This window comes from Cheilinus undulatus, linkage group 16 (assembly GCF_018320785.1).
Source record: "Cheilinus undulatus linkage group 16, ASM1832078v1, whole genome shotgun sequence".
NCBI lineage: Eukaryota > Metazoa > Chordata > Actinopteri > Labriformes > Labridae > Cheilinus > Cheilinus undulatus.
In genome coordinates this window covers 31,851,230-31,870,603 of record NC_054880.1, presented here as the reverse complement: position 1 = coordinate 31,870,603, position 19,374 = coordinate 31,851,230, and the positions used below count along the sequence as shown (strand labels likewise).

The 19,374-nt window shown below is 37.4% G+C and overlaps 1 protein-coding gene across 2 annotated transcripts in view; it reads right to left on the bottom strand.

The window, feature by feature from the left end:
- ctdp1 (CTD (carboxy-terminal domain, RNA polymerase II, polypeptide A) phosphatase, subunit 1) overlaps window positions 1-19,374 on the bottom strand; it is a 102,614-nt gene that overhangs the window by 61,727 nt on the left and 21,513 nt on the right. For both annotated transcript variants that reach the window (XM_041809297.1, XM_041809298.1), the window contains exons 9-11: window positions 13,831-13,972; window positions 13,467-13,697; window positions 7,796-7,949 (exon numbers count right to left, since the gene is read on the bottom strand). In XM_041809297.1, coding sequence (XP_041665231.1) covers window positions 7,796-7,949; window positions 13,467-13,697; window positions 13,831-13,972 — 527 coding nt within the window. The remainder of the gene's footprint in view (window positions 1-7,795; window positions 7,950-13,466; window positions 13,698-13,830; window positions 13,973-19,374) is intronic.

The window sequence follows — 19,374 nt, the reverse complement described above, 5'->3', positions numbered from 1 at the left end:
GCTACTGTTGAGATGAGAAGCTGTGCAGGTCAAAATAGATTACTGTAAATGTGAAAAAGCTGCACAGGTTGAGACAGAAGCGCTCATCAGAATGATATATCAGGTGCGCAAGGGTACAGACTGGCTGGTAACTGGGTCCAATCTAGACCATGGTTCGCCAGACAGTCAACTCGGCTCTAGCGTGTGGCCAGCTTTAGTTCATGTCTGTTCCTACAGGAGTTATATAGGAGGAACTGTTCATACCAAATAATATAGAGGAAAAGGCTGAAGACTCAACACAGTGCATAGTGTAAGTTAAATTAGTAGAAAAGTAATCCAGCTCCTCCTTGGCCATCACATTGACATCAAAGGTACAGTGCTTTCAAAGAAAGGTCAGCTAGCACACTGCTGTGATTCTGTGCTGGACAACTCCACGACTGATGATCCAGGTAAACTCACACCTACCTTCATGTAACTACCGGTGACATTTAAATGCAACACTGTCCCTCTGACTCACACGTGGACCTTGTCTCAGCCAATTAAGATTGGTTCTCTCCCTTTGCCCTGCAGATGTAGAGTGTTTAAGAACGTCACAGGCTGCCCTTTAGCTATAGCAGCCAGAAAAGGATGACATTTAAAAGACGGTGTATCTACAAAGGACCCTTCCTTCCAGTTACACCCCTCCACACAACTTTTTTTTTTATAGAACAGAGGCGTAAACAGTCCTACCATGAATTTGATGTATGAAGATAGAAGTTCCCTAGCCCACCATCAAAACTGTCACTGACTTCTTTGATAACTTGATACTGAGTGATTAAAATGTGTTTAGATATGCTGAAAAATGATTTAGCAATGATATTTACTGTTTTTAATTAGAGATGTCCCTAGCCAGTAAGGCCATGTCAACCCAAATTAATCCAATGAAAACTTGTCATACATTTTCAAAAAGTTCCATTAGACATTTTGATTGCAATTTTTCTGCAAATTGATGTGCAAAAATGACTAAAAATGCTGTTGCTTATAGACCAGAACAATAGTCTGTGGTGTGAATTTGTAATGAAAAACACATGCATGTGCAAAAACTCTTCCTTCAATTGAGCATGAGGTGTAAACAAAGAAAAACAGCCAAGGCATGAACACTTCAAGTGATACTACACTACAAGCAAGTACATTTTAAGTTAATTACATCAGTGAGCCAGCACAAACACAGTTTGTGAGTCCACCATTGTTGTTGTAGTTTATCTACTAATTTAGCTTATTCCTTGAATTATGGACGCACAATATTGGATATTTGCTGATATCCGATATCCCGATATTCTGATATTCATAGATTCACATTCGCCAATATCCATATGGATATTTAGTTAATAATCGATATATGGTAAATCATAATACAAACATATCACAGGTTTTAATAAAATTTCGATTATGCACGTATTTGCAGAGGTTTTTTTGTTTAGATTGTCCTCAACAAAGAAAGAATATAAATGGAGTATTCAGACAGGAGCGACAGAGACACACAGTGGGAGCACACACACAAACGGCACAGACACAGTGATACTCCATGGACAAAGAGGCACTTTAAAGCAGAAGGAGAAAGTTCAGATCTGAGTTTATCCTCCAAGATTCTGAAACATTTTCCCTAAACAGATAGAAACCTTCGGTCTATGTTACCAGCACGTTAGCGTGTGTGTCATTAAATGTGTGTGAGTGTCGCGTTTGTGTGTGTCATACAGCATCAAAGCCCTTGGTGCTGCATAAAAACGCACAAATGGATGAAAAGACCAGCCACTTTCCAGTTATTTTGGAGGGAAATTTGAGCCTTTTTCTGCTGAACGGCCTCTCTGTAACAAGCCTAAATCACAACGGCTAACAGCCAAGCATGGTCAGAGTGAAGCATTTGTTGTGACACTGATGAATTCCACCCGCCATCGTGGCTAGTTAGAGTCACGCTGCTACCCACCATGGCCGAAATCCACCCACATTTGGCTAGTTGTTGGGAGTCAATGTCAAGACCTGGCTGATACCCACATGATGCACACAACATCAAGCATCTTGATTCATAATTCGCATGTGAGAAGAGCCTATTGGTGCATGGCAATTAGCTTGAAACATACAGGGCATTTGTGTTAAGTCTCTGTTTTAAAAGAAGCTGCATATTGGCAGTTTACATGATGATGGAATCAAAGCTGCTCAAAAGTTTGCACTCTGAAACCCACTATCACAATTTTCTGTTTTTTTGTTTTTTTTGTTTTTTTTTGTTTTGGGACCCAAAACACCGCTGGTGTGTGAAAAAACAGCCAAAACACCAGAGAATATTCATTTTTGGCAGAAATCATTGTGTAGTTGGACTAATTTGTCAGTAAATTTAAGCTAAGACTTGTCAATGGTTTCAAAAGTAAGAAAAAAATCACTAAACTAAACACAGAGAACAATTTTCAAATATACACCGACTTCCATCCTGTTTGTTATTTATTTCAAACATTTCATCACATTTTTCAGTTAAGTGAATGATGTCTATTTTGGTTTGAGCTAAAATATGTATTATGCATTACTCTGAGGGTAAACAAAATTCAGCTGGTTTGAAGATTGTGACTACGGTTAGCAATTCTGACAGCACTAGTCATCACTCCCCCTTGCAGGTTAACATCCATGTCTGTGGTTAATGTGGTAAAACGTAGCTCCAGTCATGTGGTTACATGCTAGTTTATCCTGTCATTCCAAAATGCAGCCAAAACACTCTGCTGACCTTCAGTTTCATTTAAGAGTTAGGCCTATGATTTACATAGTTGCTGTTCTTGTACCGACCTCTGGGCTTGGCCTAACTCGGGTAGGGTCAAGTGCAAGTACGAGTCTCACTCTCTGACCCATGCAAAAACTCAAAAACAACACAGTTCTAATGAGATTCAAAAATTCCTGACATTTTGTTTAAATATAATACACAATGAAAGTGTTTTAAGCCTTCAACATAAAATAAATGAGATTTGCCTGAAGCAACAAAGGGGTCATTGTCTCTTTTTTACAACGAAAACAACCATATTAGACAAAGTATGACCAAATACACCCCACGCTTCACTCAGCTTTATGCTCCATCATTCTAAATGTCACATTTGCACAATAAGTGGTGCTGGTGGTTTGGACTGAATGCTTGGTAGAAGCACTGAAAGCTTCATTAATAACTTTAACTAAGATAGTGCTACAATAGTGTGAAGTTGACCTTTAATCAAGATTCAATCTATCCTACATCACACGATTTTAGAGACAAAAAAAAAGTAACTTGTGAAGCATAGCTAACATTGCCTAATACTTGATTGGCCATCAAGCATTGGAAAGTCTGGTGTCTGTCTTTGTATACAACAGATCAATTATCATGATATTAATTGCATCAATGTGAATATTTTAGTTACTTTTAATACTAGATCATACAGCTAGGACACTGCCATTATTTTAACAAACAACATTTCTTCCAAAAAAATCTATCTATAAATCTATTTGAGATCCATTTATCTTAGTGCAACATGTTTTTTTTTTGCTAAAGCTCTTCACTGATGGAAAACCCTAATACCTGAAATTAATCCATTCATTTTAAACTGAATAAAAAACATCCAGTTGTCACCACATTGTTAACATTTGAATTCATTCAAGAAATGAATAAATTATAAAACGTATTCTATGAAAATACCTCATTTTCTCCAGTAAAGGAGCCAGAGGAAATATTTTCCAGTCTGATCACTCTGCCTCAGACATAATCATAGAAAAGGCCTGACCCTGCTGCTGAAATGATGTACCATTTCCAGACTAATAACAGAACCACAATCTCCACTTTACTTCCCCTAACAGTCATCATGATGTCTAATGGGCACAAACACAGACATGATCTTTCAAACATGCCCAGCTTTTGCCATGACTGCTGTATATCGAGGACAAATTGTGCTGGACCTGAAACAATTACCTTTAGGAGGACTATTTCCTCTCCTGTAGAGTGAGTGGCTGGACTTCTGTTGTCATATATCAGAGGAGCCACATTCTTCATACCCTACATACATTCTTGAAAGACAACACTCCTACATCATGAGAAAATATGAGAAAAACCTGTGTTAACTTTTAAAGCTTCAATAACAATTATATTTCTCTCTGAAGGAGTTGGTCATATGAATAACAAAAATTTTTCAAGGCTTCATTCTCAAAGAGAGCATGATGACGTGGATTCAAAATAGGAAAATTAATGTCAAAGAGCTGCTGGCTTTAAAAATATTGTTGACCAGTATTTTTAGAGGATATGGAATGCAGCCCTTCATTTTCTTTCAAACTTGTAGCCTCAGTGTTGTGAAAGACAGAAAAGGAAGTCTAGCCCAGAAAGGCATAGCACAGCAGTTTTCCCATTAAGCTGTTGCCTGCAGCTACTGGGTTACTTAACATATGAATCAAATTGTGCTAATAATTGGGCAGTCTGTTTTGCATCTCATCAACAGGAGTCTGTTCATCATTTCAAGTATGACCAATCACACTGACATCCAGATCGTTTAATTACATTTGGCTAAATCAAATTCCATTCCCTGCCTTGCAGGATCTATAATATGTGTTTAAAGGTTAACATGGAGAAAACCACATATAGAACAAAATAATACAGAATCGGGGGTGGCAGTAGCTCAGTCTGTAGGGTTGAGAACCAGAAGGTTGCCAGTTGAAGTCAATAAGACCTGTACCTGGAGCTAGATCACTTTCTGAACAGTACAGGTGTCCTTGAGCAAGGCATCATGACAGAAGGGAAAACTGAATACTCAAAATCAAATTTAACTGTCTCCAAAAAGAAGAAACTTGTTCTTTGTGTTCTTGTTGAATAGAGGAACCACAATATATACATGCATGTTGCTTCATGTATAAATCATATGTGTAAGCTGTTTAGTGTTCAGCATGTTTACTTTCCAGGGGTTTGGGTTTATTCTATCTGACATGCCCAGTGCCTACAATAAATTTTAGTATTATTACTTCCTTTAAGAATACTCGCCACACCATTAAAAATCAGGTGCACATCCTTGGCTTGGCATACCTGTAGTAACAATAACGTTAAAGAATAATCCATCATGTAATCACCCTGAATTGATGGATACAGAAAGAAAACATGTAATAACCTAAACAAAATGGTTGCTTTATTTGAAAAAAGCCAAGCATACTGTGCAGTATTGTGATGTTTTTGCCATATAAAAAAAGAACACAATCTAGCCCACTGTTTTAACACGTTTGATATGCTGTGAGGGAATGAACCACAACAATAAAGCTGTGGGTTGTAAAATCATGAAATTAAGCTACAACACTTTGAGTCTTTTAATTAGTCCTTCCAAGAAGCTGAGACGCCATGATGTAAAGTGCCAACACAAATTTAAGTTTAACGGTGCCTTTGGCCTGTCACAGCCACTTTCTACAAATCTGACAATCACCATAGCTCATAATAACGCAGTGATTCCCAAAGTTGGGCCCTGAAGCGATGACAGGGTGCTTCGCAAGGTTAATACCACATTGGTGTTATGTACAGTTGTTACTGTTTGAAATGACAAATTCCTACAAATCTGTTGTTTGAAAAGCGTTCTTCATGAAAGCCCAAGGCTTTGATGAATTTTACTGTGCAGGAAATGCCTGGGTGACCAAAACCAGTTTCCAAAAAAAAAATGCTCCTATTACATTAAGAAAAGAAAAAATAACCACTAGCAACATGTGACCTTACTTCAGACATAGCCAGTCACATGTTTCATCCCATGTGAACATGCTCCAGGGCTCTTTTTGTAGCAATAATAACCTGCTGAGAGGCTCTTGAAAGATCTGAAGTATCTGCTTTTGCACATTTTCTCCTACTATAGATTTAGCAGTATTCAGACTCCATTACTGAGTACTATTCAAGCAGGAGGTGCAGAGCTCCCAGACGTTTGTAATCACCAAACCTGCTTTGTAAGGATGAAAAAAAAACAGAAGAAGCAGAGAACAGGCATGTAAGGGTTTGAATATCTGAATAGATGGCAAGTAAGATAAAAGCAACACTTAGGGATGTGCTTCTCTAATTGTTTCCCTACCATCTATAGATCTAAATACAAAGAACTGTCAATTAATACCTGCCGAATGCTATTAAGGTCCTGTCTTGTTAGAAAACATAAATATCAAAGCAACTTTTTTTTAAAAGTTCTTCTATATAACAAGTGGCAGCAAACCTTGGTGAATTCATCCTGCAGCCTTCAGTAGTTTACTGGTAAGAGCCTTTTTATTGTGTAGTGTATATGTTACTGAAAGCTTTATTGTAGTAGTAAGTACAGTAGATGTAAAAGGAGAGCCAAAACAACAAGTGGTTTAAAAAAAACAAAAACTGTTGGTTAGTCTTTAGACTAGTTATTAAAATGGACCAAGCAACATCCGTGTGGGAGTGAAGCCAAAATATTTATACACGCTCCTCCTGACTAGCTGCAGTAAAGGTCATAAACCTTTTTTCTCCATGGGAAAATATGGCAAAAGTCAAACTGAATGTTAAAAAACATTTTATTAACCCACAATTGGAAGTAAAATTGGTTATTATAAGGGGTATAAATCATCACTATATGAGATGCTATCGATTCTTTAAACAAAAGAAAATTTGCAGATATCACAAAGTCTGACAAAATACTGCTTTGATTCAATTAAATTAAGGGGCCTGCCATCATCACAGTTGAAATTCATTTAAGGGTGACTTAAGGGTCAATAAAGGGTACTGAGTGTAGATTAATGAGAAATTCTTCTTTCTTTTTTTTACTGTAGCATCAGGCTGCGTCATGACAAAATTGAAAAAAGTAAAGAGGGTCTGAATGCATGTATAAATATAGATAAATAAATAATGCACATAGTCTGATATTTATTTTATTGACATATTGATACCCACCCCAATCCTCTAATTTCCCAGCTGACCTTGAAAGCATCATGATATAACCATTAGTGAGCTCGTTAAGTGAACTAATTAACGTCTATCCTCCCGATTTTGACATAGACTTCAGCCTTGCATTACTTTTTAACCAACAGATCCTACTGCAAAGTTTGGGGGCACTTTTCACAGGACATCTGAGCAGATGAGGAAGCTGGAGTCTGATGATAATTGTCTTTCAAACGCTTCCACACAGCTGCAGACAGAGCTATGCAATACTGCACTTCTTGAAGAGACAGGTTCATTGTGAAGTGACTTCAGAAAAAAAGTGACTTTAAACTGACTGTGAGAGACATTGCTATGAAAATGATGCATCGTCTCCTTCAGTTGCAGTGGTGTGAACTGGGAGGCTTTTAAAACATGGCAGAGTGGCCCGTCTCAAGCAGATCTGCAACTTGTCACACTGCAAATCTTTAGTCTGAACTGGGCTTAAGAGATGAGGACAAATCCTTCAAGATAAAAGCGCATCATACACTGATTGCAACATATTTTTTCTTCTTCTGCGACCCACTGAGAATGGCTTTGCGACCCCCTTTTGGGTCCCAACCCACCAGCTGAGAGCCAAGGCTCTATCCCACCAGATCAGGTCCCTTCTGTGCAAAAGGCCAAGTTATTTCACCACCACAATATGTCGGTGTCCGTTGTGGAGATAGTTTGGCTTCATTTTGTACAACAGAGGGAGATGGAGACACGATGTCCATATGAATGAACAGTCAATGTATTGCATCACTGACACTGGTATCACTGACACTGGTATTTTCCTGTCTCTCACAGCTGACATAAATTTCCAGAACTCTTTTGACATTTATTTTCTTACTTTTTCAAATTAAGAAAACAATATGTCATAAAGTGAATAACCTCCCTTCCCCTCTTTCTTACCTCTTTGTCCATGCTCTCTAGGTCTTCTTTGCACAGAGTGTACAGAGGCATAGTTTCTGACATGCTCGGCTGTCGTTTCCGACGTGACGGTCCCGGCTGCTCGTCGTCTTGGCTGGGTCCTGCTGTGTCATCTTGCTGACTCTGTGAAGTTCCCCTGATGTATGACAACAAAATAACAGGCTTAAACATCAAGAAGGTAAACCACGACAACAAGACAGAGTGAAACAAAAAATTAACTTAAAAAAGATATTAGAGGGGATTAAAATGAAATGGATATTGACATCTTGTTCTCATCTATGAAAAAAAGAACACACCACTCCCAATAAATTTGTATTTCATTTTAGCATCCTTTGGTACAAGCTCTGGTTAAGAGTTATACTGATAAAAGTGAAGCGTGTATGGATTGACTCAGCTGGTAAAGCAGATGCCCAAAGAGTAAATCTCCTTCATGTTGGCTCAGCTCTTTGCCTCATCCATTTTGGTGCAAGTCATCTCCACCCATAAAAAATGAGTATATGTTAAAAAAAAAAATCTGAGATAATTATATCTTGGGCAAAATAACTTCCTATATAGAGTGAATTTAAACTCCGTCTGGGTTTGTTGTTCTCAGCTCTGTGGTCACACTGATAAGATAGCACTTCCTACAGCATGTTTATGTGGCAATCAGAGGTTTAGTATGTTTTTGTGTGTGAAACCCTCCTTTCCAACTGTTAATGAAGCCATCACGTGGGTGAAGAGAGACAACAGGGATGCAATTTTTAGAGATTTAATGGGTTAACAGTGTTGCAGGAGTACAACTCCTGCAACACAAAGAAAAGGCTCCATTATGTTTAAAATACTTAAAAGAAATACTTAAAACTACATAAAATGTCAATTTCAATCACAGTTTTGGTTTCCCAAGATCATGGAAACAAGATAATCAAAATTAAAGATTACCGTGCCAAACTCATTCTGTCCGTAGGACTTGTCATGGTTCAGAATGTGCTTTGATATTCTGGCCTTAAAACTATACATTTTTTTATTATACATAGTTATTTTGGGTTTAAATTTAAATGTGGGATTTTTTAACCACTCATGTTCATTTATTTCTTGTTTTCCAAGTAATCAGAGAATTAAAGTCAAATAAATGCATGTGATTCAGATATTTTACAATCGAAGAGGAATTGTTTAATAACTGTGATCTGAATACCAATCAATATCTTTGTGATTGTTATTTTTGCCATAATCAAGCAGCCCTATTTTATGTTGTTCAGACATAAAAATTAAGTCAGTAGAAAATGCTTTCAGGACAAAATTTATTAAACACTTCAGCCAAGAAAGGTCTACTGGTTCTGCAAATAAGCCTCAAAAATGTTTCACTTCATAAGGTAACATGTATGAAACCATCATCAACCGTGCATTCAGCTGGCATTGGCAGACATTTTCATACCCTGGCGATACTGATAATTTACTTATCAAGCAATTATGCGCCAATACTAATATTATTCCAATAATAAAAAGCACCCCATTAGTTCCTCTTTTTTCAGAACATCCATATAAATCATATATATGTTTAATAAGTACTAGTGATGCTCCTGGACAATTATTTTCTCATCTGGATAAATGTGTGTTTAAATTGCGTTTAAAAGACAAGTCTTAAGAGGAAAAAAATGCTCAGGAAACATTCAAACTCATCACAAGGTTACTGTGCCAGTGGGTAAATGATGTGAAGCTGTTACGCTGAGTAGAGTGTGGCTAAAGTAAATGGTTAGCTCCACCAGAGTGTGTTCCTCTTTGCAGATTAATATCATGCTTACTGTAGTTCTGATATCTTAGTTTAACTATTTAGCCAGCTAACCATCAGCATCCCTAATCAATACCATAGTTAATATCTGTATCATATACCTCGGATTAAGCTGTATTTATCAACTTAAACTTAAACTTAAACAAACTTAAGAGAAATCTTTCTTCCGTCATCAAACTTGTAATGCTTTTGTGCTAAGCTAAGAAAATGGACTTGGGTGAAATTCTTGAGGACATCTTGTCTCTTCTCTGAAAGGCTTCTTCAATTCTAAAACAGCCTGGGAGATGTAGCTAGAAAATGCCAGCCTTTCAGAGGAGAGATGAAAGGTCTACAAGACTTTCAACCAAGGCCAGCTGCCTTCTAGATATAGACTGAACTACCATGGCCAGGATAACCACATATAATCAGACACCACATGTTATTATCTATAAAAGAGGTAAGACATAATTTCCTCTGCCAAGGAGGTTATATGATCGGCAGGGTTTGTTTTTTAGTTTGTTAGCAACATAACTCAAAAAGTTATGGACAGATTTTGATGAAATTTTCAGTAAATGTCAGAAATGGCTTAAGGAAGAACTGATTAGATTTGGGGAGTGATCTGGATCAGCATCTGGATCTGGGAATTTTTTTTAAGCATTCTTCACTATTGGTAGATAGGGCTAATGGTGGACGTCTGCGCTTTTTAGTTCCTCATGTTTCTTGTTGTTTTGTTCTTGTTATACAGCAGTAATCTTCATGACTTGCCAGCTAGCTGCATTCATTTCCCAACTTGGTGCTTGCTGATTTCAGCACATTTCATTTTACAACACAGTTAACTTGCACAAAAACTCAAAGTGAAAAAGTGCTTGTTTGTAGCTGGAAAACAACAGTGAATTGAACATAAGCTTCCTCTCTAAAATTAAAACAGTTTTTGATGTTGAACTTAATTGGCAAGAGGAAGTTTCCGTATTTCCTGTTGGCAGTGCTTAATTAAACAGATCTCCTTTGATGATTTAATTTTAGTTAATGCAACTCCCTGAAAACACCACACTGCCTCTAATCTATGAGTTATATGGGACAATTTCATGCTTGTGATTAATAATTAAGAGTATCATCATCATCTCCTTATTCAATTCTAATGATTTAACCACCATGTCTCGCCTGTAAAAAGACGGCTAACGTTTTCATCCCTTTTAAACGGTACGAAAAACTGTCAAGATCGTTCTGACACCCCAATGACAGACATACACATAGAGAGGGCACAAACACAGACACACACCCACTCAAACAGAGTACAAACTCCTCATTAGCATCCGTAACTGATGGATGAATGACAAACAGAGTCAAAGATCATAGAGGTGACTTTGAAGAGGTGTGAAGCTTTCCTTTACCTGCCAAATCCTTCCAGTCAAAGTGTAGGTGGAAATTAAATGAGGACAAGACTGAAAATAAAATATTTATGTCTGGATGACTAAAAAAACATCCCAGAAGATTAGAATTTCACACGGAAAGACTTCTTTGCCTAGTACTATCAAAGTGGCCTGAATTCTATTGGGCCTTTCTATGGTAAAGCATACAGATAAAAATAAAAATAACAACAGGTGTCTGGAGGCTTTCTATACATATACACTGTGTTTGACAGGATTCCCCTGCTACCAAATACTGTAAACAATCCCTTCAATAACAGGTCTGTTGTTTGGGTTTATGGTGCATCAGTTGATAGCTGAGGAGTTGAGGCATGTCTGCATTGAGGGTAAGTCTTTTAAACTGAAAGTAGTGCAGCACTACACCACCATCTGTTATGGTTTAAAGAGAGCAGATGCATGAAAATGAGTCCAAGGGGAAAAAGTAGTCCATTTAAGAAGTTGTAACTGATTCTACATTCAATAGAGAAACAATAGAGAATAAAATAACTTCACCTCTTTATCTACATGTCTACAGCTCAGTCTCTTTTAAGACTAAATGTCAGGACACAGCCTAGCAATTTTTAATTTACCAAAACAGTTAACCATCATGACACAGGTTAAAAGCACAGACATGCCCTCATATACGTGCTAGAATAAACAAGGTAAGGTTAGCATCTACTAAGTTCTGGTGCTGTGCCACCTGCACATGTTCAAAGCAGAGAAAGGCCCTTATTAATCAAAGGTGTTTATCAGACCACTACATACTGTCATTTAGGCATCTCTTGACATTCACAATATAGAAAGTTGAGTATTGTAAATCACAAAAACTCCATCTACGGAAGCACTAGGTGGACATACAGTTATTTCAGACTTCTATTTTTTGTTGGGTTTTCCTATGATTCAAAGTAAAATTCAGTATGTTTCTCAAGATTTCTACCTATTTATCTCCCTGTTTTGGGGAAAGAAAGCTGGTTTATCCAACTTAACAAGGAAATTAAAAGAGAAATTACCACACTTCCATGCTATCTCGGGAAAATGGAGTAAAATAGGATGTACGCATGCACATCCTTCTGTAATGATGTGCTTTTCTAACGTGCTTGTTTTGTCCCATCTATTTGTTTAATAAGTTTTTCTATTTAGGGTCCTAATGTCACCATTTTTTTGGAGTGTTCTTTTGTCTTCATAGTGTAGTGGTATCCAAGAATACCAATTAACCAACATTCATGAAAAAATTATTATTATTTCTTTTTTTTTTTTTTTTTAAATTTGGGTCATGATTTCTCTCAAGGGGAAGGTCTTGGGTCCTGATGCCTGACCAGTTGTGAACTACTGCTTTACTACTGCATGTGGCCATCATACTATCAATGCACACAGATTTTAATATACTAGAAAAATACTAACATAAGCTTGTACGTACTTAAATCTTTTTTTTTTTTTTATAAAACACTGCTTTCTTCGCTTTAACTTTTGTTCTTGTACAGGCTATAACATATTTTTTCCTTTAAATTGTATGAAGGTTCATTTTCGATCTTCTGCAAAGGCTTTTTAATTTTTTCCACTTTAAATTTCTTATTTTACTTTCAGGTATAATACAATTTTTAATTTTAGATTTAAGTATAATTTTTTAATTTGGCAAGGTTTTCACTTCTGGATTGAAATTTGTGTAAATTTTGTTTTGGTTGATATGGAGGGTGTGCGTTTTATTGAATTCCGACCTGTGATTTGAAGTACTGACAGCAGCACACCACAGAAAACATAACAGGTCACCAGTAGGTCTGTGTGCAACATTTGTTTTTGTTTTTAATAGAACACTGGATTGAGTTTATAGCACCAATTAGAGCTGATTTTCAATAAGAAAATAAGGCTGAATGATTTGAGGATATAAACTTATTGCAATATTTTTCCCCATTATTGCAATTGTGATTTAATATGCAATTTATTTTTAGGTTTCTCATCTTGTGTATTTTTTTTAACAAACAAGAAATACACCATTCTGTATTATAAAGACTGCAATATTTGGTTGATTAAACTAAGCCTGAACAATTCTAAAAATTATTTTGACTCATTGCAAATCTGATATGAATTTCTGTATTGAAGTGAAAGATGATTTTGTGTCTTTAAGATAAACATTTACAAACAACAATAAAAGTTGAATTTTTTTGCAAATTATTCTAGAAAATAAATCACATTTGAATGTCTGCATGGTGTGTAGAGCATAACATATCTGCCTCGAAAATTGTCTAAAACTGGTACTTTGACACACATTTAATGTCAAAGAAATATTGCTCCCTCTGTGATTTTAAATTGCAGTGGGACATATTGCGATTTAATCTAAATTTCATTGAATTATTCAGCCCTATAAAGAGATACAAAAATCAATATGTACTGTTTATAGATCCCCTTAGTTAACTGCTAAAATGTTAAAACATAGAGTATGACTTCATATCAGTGCATCAATATTTGAATACAATTTCAAACCACACTGCTTTAAAGTTGTTCTCACCTGAGACAAGACTGCTCCCTTTGATCAGAGAGCAACAAAGACCCTGATGTTTGGAGGTAGGGTGATAACCGTGACACCTGAGGGCCCCTGCGGATCAACTTCCCGGTTACAGGGTCATAGGTTCGGACCTCAGGGGCTGGAGCTGGAGGTCTTTGATGAATGGCTGAGGGTTGGAAAACAGGCTTCTGCAGGAAGCCGGGATTATCAGAAAATGCTGCTGGACTATTACTCCTAAAAAAAAACAAGAAAGAAATCTCAAATCTCAAGCCTTCTTCAAAAAAATGTTTATTTATCATGGTTAATGTTAACATCTTCTGATTCTGGAAAGCTTGTCAGACACCATCTCAGTAAGCTGTTGGCTTACCTTGGTGTTCTGGAATAGTCCTCTTTGAGGGGGTACAGCTGCTCCTCCACCCTCTCCCAGCGCTCCAGACAGCTCCACAGCCAGTCAGGGTTGACTACATGGAGATGCTTGCAGCCTTGTGCTTGGCGGACCTTCTCTGTGCCTGGGGAACCAGAACAAAAGAGGGAAAGGTGAACAGGTTTTGACTTCACTATCGAAGGCTGTTAGACAATACGAACAATGTGGATCAGCTGAACAATTTCAATCAATGACAAGATAATAGTAGAAATCATTTCCAGTTCAATGCAATACAAAGGAAGATTTGTTTTTTTAATTGGCGCTATTGGAGCATTTGTCCTTTCATTTGTCAGTTCAGTAATTCTCTAAAAAGTCATGCTTTGTCCAGTTAAATCCACAGAGAGGAGTGTTTCTTCTTGAATAACCTTCATTGATGTTGTACACAAAGACTGACTTGAACCTCCTTAAACCAGGTTATTTTAGTCATAATTGCCTTAAAACACAATGCTTGCTTACATTTGACTACTACCACTATATGGACAAATATTCAGTTAGTGTACACTAACAAGTTCTTGATTTTTGATGAGTTGGTCATTAAAAGGATTTTTTAAAATGCCACCTCCACTGACACAGACAAAATGTTGAAAAATTACAATTGTAATGAGCATAACTTTCACAAGGAAAGTACATAAGTGAGTTTGTGCAGGTGAGGTAAGGAAACCTGAGGTGGGCTTATAATTAAACCTCGCCATGTCATTTATTGATCATGCAATACAGATGCCTGATATGCTACACTTAGCTAAAGAAAAAGCTATGGACCACTCCTACTGCCAGGCCAGCGCTTATGTCCATTTTCAGATGTGCTTTAACTTATTGATAATGTAAGTATACTGATACTTTTCTGTGCTAAAATCTACGAAACAATGCTTTAAAAGTGCAAACTCCACAAAAAGTGGGGCTGGTAAAGACTCAATGAATGTTTTTTGGTAGCATATCTTTGGTTCTAGCCTTGGTAAATGTTGATGAGGGCAGTGGAGGGAAGATGTTTACATTGCGTAAACAAACTTAGAAAATATACAGTTTCCTAGAGGTACAGTTGGAAATGTTACTGCTCCCGCTGTTAGACTTGTTAACATAGTGCTAATCTGCATGACTGATATAACTCAAAATATTTTTTTACCCATGATGATAATCAAAATCAAGACTATGAGGCAAAAGATGCATTAAATCTTTATACTTCTTCTTAATATCTATCAGGGCAGCCAACAGTCAGTATCAGAACTCAGAGGGGGAACATTTCCACATAAAGTATTCACAATGAAGGATCGATCACCTGGCAAATAAAGCAGTAGGATATTTTGGTCAGTCCTTATGCAAAAACACAACCACAAGGTCAGCAAAGAAGTAAGATGGAACTCAAGGCCTGAGATGCCCCAGTATTCAGGAACTGATCATAACAGCCATATTTCATTGTTTAACAATGTTTTCATTGTACTATGTAGTAAAGTCTAAAAAGGTAGAAAGATCAATCATTTAGGACAATCATCTTGGAAAAACTCTTCAAGAAAATCTTGTGCTCCCACTTCTCAATAAATGCAGTGTTTTCCATCAATTACCTAGACCATGGTGCTTTTTATCCCCATAGTCTAATTTTCTCCACAAATGTTACGTTTCATAAAGCCAATATCCCATTGGCCTGCTCAGCAGTGAACCCCTGCATACACATGAGCCATGCTGCATGCACAGACTGTGGCACAGATGAAAAAAGCCCTGCACTATGTGACTAAGCTTCAGACACTCAGGAGACAAAGCCTTAAAACATTTCAGGTGAAACACTTGTTCCTCTTCACCATACAATCATGTAGGATGTGCATATCAATATGGATTTGCACCACTGTGCCTATCTCAAACACATGAGGACTGCGCAATACACTACCTTAATGTCTAAATCAGTAAATATTCCGGTGATATTTTCATCTTATGTGACGAAACCTCAGCGTGTGAGGGAATGACTGGTAAGACTGAACTTCAGTCAGAGGTATCGCTTTACAGGGAGTGATTAGAGTATTTATAGCGGATATAAAAATTGGCAGTCAGGTAAAAGATTTTTCTCTAGCTGAGTTATTTGTTGGATTATTCATAATTCCGTCAGGAGTTAAAGAGAATACAGCTGCTGTCAACGTCGCTCTTTCTGTGATTTCATTAATTTTTGAGTTACATCAACGAGCAGGAACAGAGAGCCAATAACCACAGATTATTTCTCTCTATCATGTGAACTATACACAGAAACTAAATCAATGAATCATTTAAATAGATTTTGTTTTATTTAGGCTAACAAACATAAAATATCATTCCCACCATAAATTAAGTAATAAAAAAGAACACTAATGTAGGAAATAAAGGCTGTGATACAGTTTTTTGGTGGAGATTAGTTATCATTAAACTTAGAGATGGTCATGTGACCTGCTGCAGGTTTGAAGATGGACGTTTCTTTTATAAAAATAAAAATAAAATTCCATTAAAGAGGAGGTAAAAAGTAACTGTAAGATGCGAGTAACAGATTTTTTTTTTTTTTTGGGGGGGGGTCATCCAAAATCTTTATCCTCAGTTCAGACAAGGAAAAACTGAAAACTGGAAATGGGCCAATCAAATCAAATCATAATCAGTAAACCTCTGATCTAATTACTACAAGACAAACTTGTTTTAAGATAACATTTTCATAAATTTTGACTCTTTTGATCTACAAACCCACAAGACTGGTACACTGAACTTCAGCAAGTCGACAGTTTTCTCCCTGAAATGTATGAAAAAAATAAAAATAGGGAAACATACTTTAGAATTCTTTCAATGTGCAATAACATGGTCATTTTTGTATTTTCTGTCATACTTTCCAGCTTGTATGTGAGCATGTCCCCCTGATCCTATCTTTGGATGACTTTTCTCTCCTACCAGGGAACAAAATAAGAGGTTGACAAGTGCCTCTCTCAGCAAGACTGTATCTCACAGCAATACTTTCACTTTCCTGCTTGTTTTCGACCAGTAAACTAAAATTGGTTTCAATAAACACTAGAATCTTCTTTAGTTGCTCTTCAGGCAGGAAATTTTGTATCTTATGAACTGCCAAAAAATATACAACCACACAGTTATACTGACATCCGTTATTATGACTATAGTATGTGAAGAGTATTTAATAAAAAACATCTGATCATCAGCCACAGTAAAATCATGTTAACATCATTTGCAAAAAATCAGTCAAGTTAATACATTACATTTAGCATCAGCATAATACTGTTCAAAGAAATGGAAAACCAGATCCATACAATGCATCTGTAGTCAGCTTTGAATTTGAAGTGTGTACTGTTGTGGTGAGCTGTGTTTTCTGTCAATCAAATGGGCCTTTAAACAGTAAGAGGGCATTTTCAAGGACCTTTGCAGGGATCAATCTTAAAGAATAACTTAATTCATCCCTTTGGGAAAATTAGCTTTCCATTATTTATAACTGCAAACATTGATTTTTGACTGCAAGCTTGTGAAAAAAGCACAAAAGAAAGTGACATGTAAGGAGAACAGAGTCCAGATCTACTGGCTGAATGAAATGGTAACCGACACAAAATGATAACAACTTTGAAGGCAAATCGGTCCACATCTGCCAATCTTTGAATCTTTAACTTTAAAATGCAGAGAAAAGAAAAAACTATGAACAGAAGCTTCCCCCGCCTCAATCCCCTTGTTTTAGTTCAAGTCCTTTAAATATTTGAGATTTATTAATTTTGAAGACAGCGTATTTGTTCTACATGGTCCAAGTTTTGACAAGACTCAGACCCACAACTCTGCCAAAATGTCAGTAACTGGCATTTAAACAAGCCTTGCATGACCCCTCATGAATCCTGCCTCATTAGCAGAAGATTGCGTTCCTTAATTACAAAATGTTCCAGCTACTGAAATTACCTCCATTATATCCAGCAACGGAGACAATATGAGAAACATTTCCATGAAGACATATTTATACAACTTTCAATCATCAGAACTCAGCACCAGTCAGTCTTTTTAAAATACTTGTTTAAACAAATCCAAACCAGACACGTGCCTTGCAGCTGCACGCCTTAGCCAACAGGTCAATCTTAAATTCAAATCTATGAATGTTTCTCACACAATAACAGACTAACTGTGGCTAGAATCAGAGAATTTGAAATAAATGCAAGATAATGCTCTAATGAAAGAATAAGGGCATAAGAATAAGAATAAGTGAAGAAACCACTCCTCTAAAATATATAACCATAAAAAATTCAACTGCATGAGTACACCTGTGTCAAACAGGATTATACATCCGATATCAATAATGCTTGTCCCGCTCGGGGTTGCATGTGCTGGAGCTGATGCTTGCTGTTAGTGAGCAGGGGATATACCCTGGAGTGGTTGACAGCCAATCACAGGCCTGACATAGAGACAAAAAAGCAGGCACACTCACATTAATACCTATGTGGAATTTAAAGTCTGTAATTAACCTAATTAGTGTGTCTGAGCTGCGGGAAGAAGGCTAGAGTGCTGGAGAGAAGCCACACATGCACAGGGAGAACATGCAAACTCCATACAGAGAAGCCAGAACTGAACCAGGAACAACCACTTCACTATAGTGCAACCTCAAACAGGACTAGTTGCACTACAATCTCAAAACCTTCTCTAATCCCACTATCCTCATCTGACAGATTATATATGCATATAATATCCTTAGGAGAAGAGGTCAGATTGAGTACTCCTGACGGTTTAAGGTCATGGCAAAATCTTAACTCTGATTGGATTTCACCACACAATATCCTATGGTACAAGTTTAAAGGCTGGATTAATAATTCATTTAAACAGCACTTTTATTCAGATATCAGTTTATGCAGGCAAATAACAAAAATGTTGATGGGAGTTGATATTCCAAAATGTTGTTTGCCTGTTTACTGTTGTCAGGTCAGGTATAAGAGCATTATATGCTGGTTCGGGACTTTGCGGCAACAACCTTGGTCCTGTATTGCTCTGGCCTCCTGATGGCCAGCCTACAAGCCTGTGCAAGGCCCATGCCCCATCTCTCTAGGTATCCTCCCAGCTGCCCCCTCCACAACCCATGCGGTCACCCCGGCGTCTGAACCAGCCCACAGGGTCCTGGGCACCTAGTATGCGATAAGCTGGACAGGCCCAGCATTAGGCCCAGCATTAAACTCAAGATCTTGCCCACGATACCCAAAGATGCGCCGTCATAAAGGAGTCCAGTCGGCACCTCTGGCCTTCAGTCAACGTCCAGGCCTCACGAGAGTATAGTTAGACTTGAAGGACCAGGGACCAAAAGACACTGATTTTTGTCTGCATGCTCAAATACTGGGTACGCCACACTGTCTTGCTCAGCCAACCCACTGCCCCATGCGTGAGTCCAAGTCTGCAGATTGATGAATTACACTGCCAAGGTAGGTGGACTGCTCTACAACTTTCACACATTTTTACAATTCATAGACACAGATTCAATGGCAGCATCTAAGGCATCCCCAAATGCCTGGATCTTAGTTT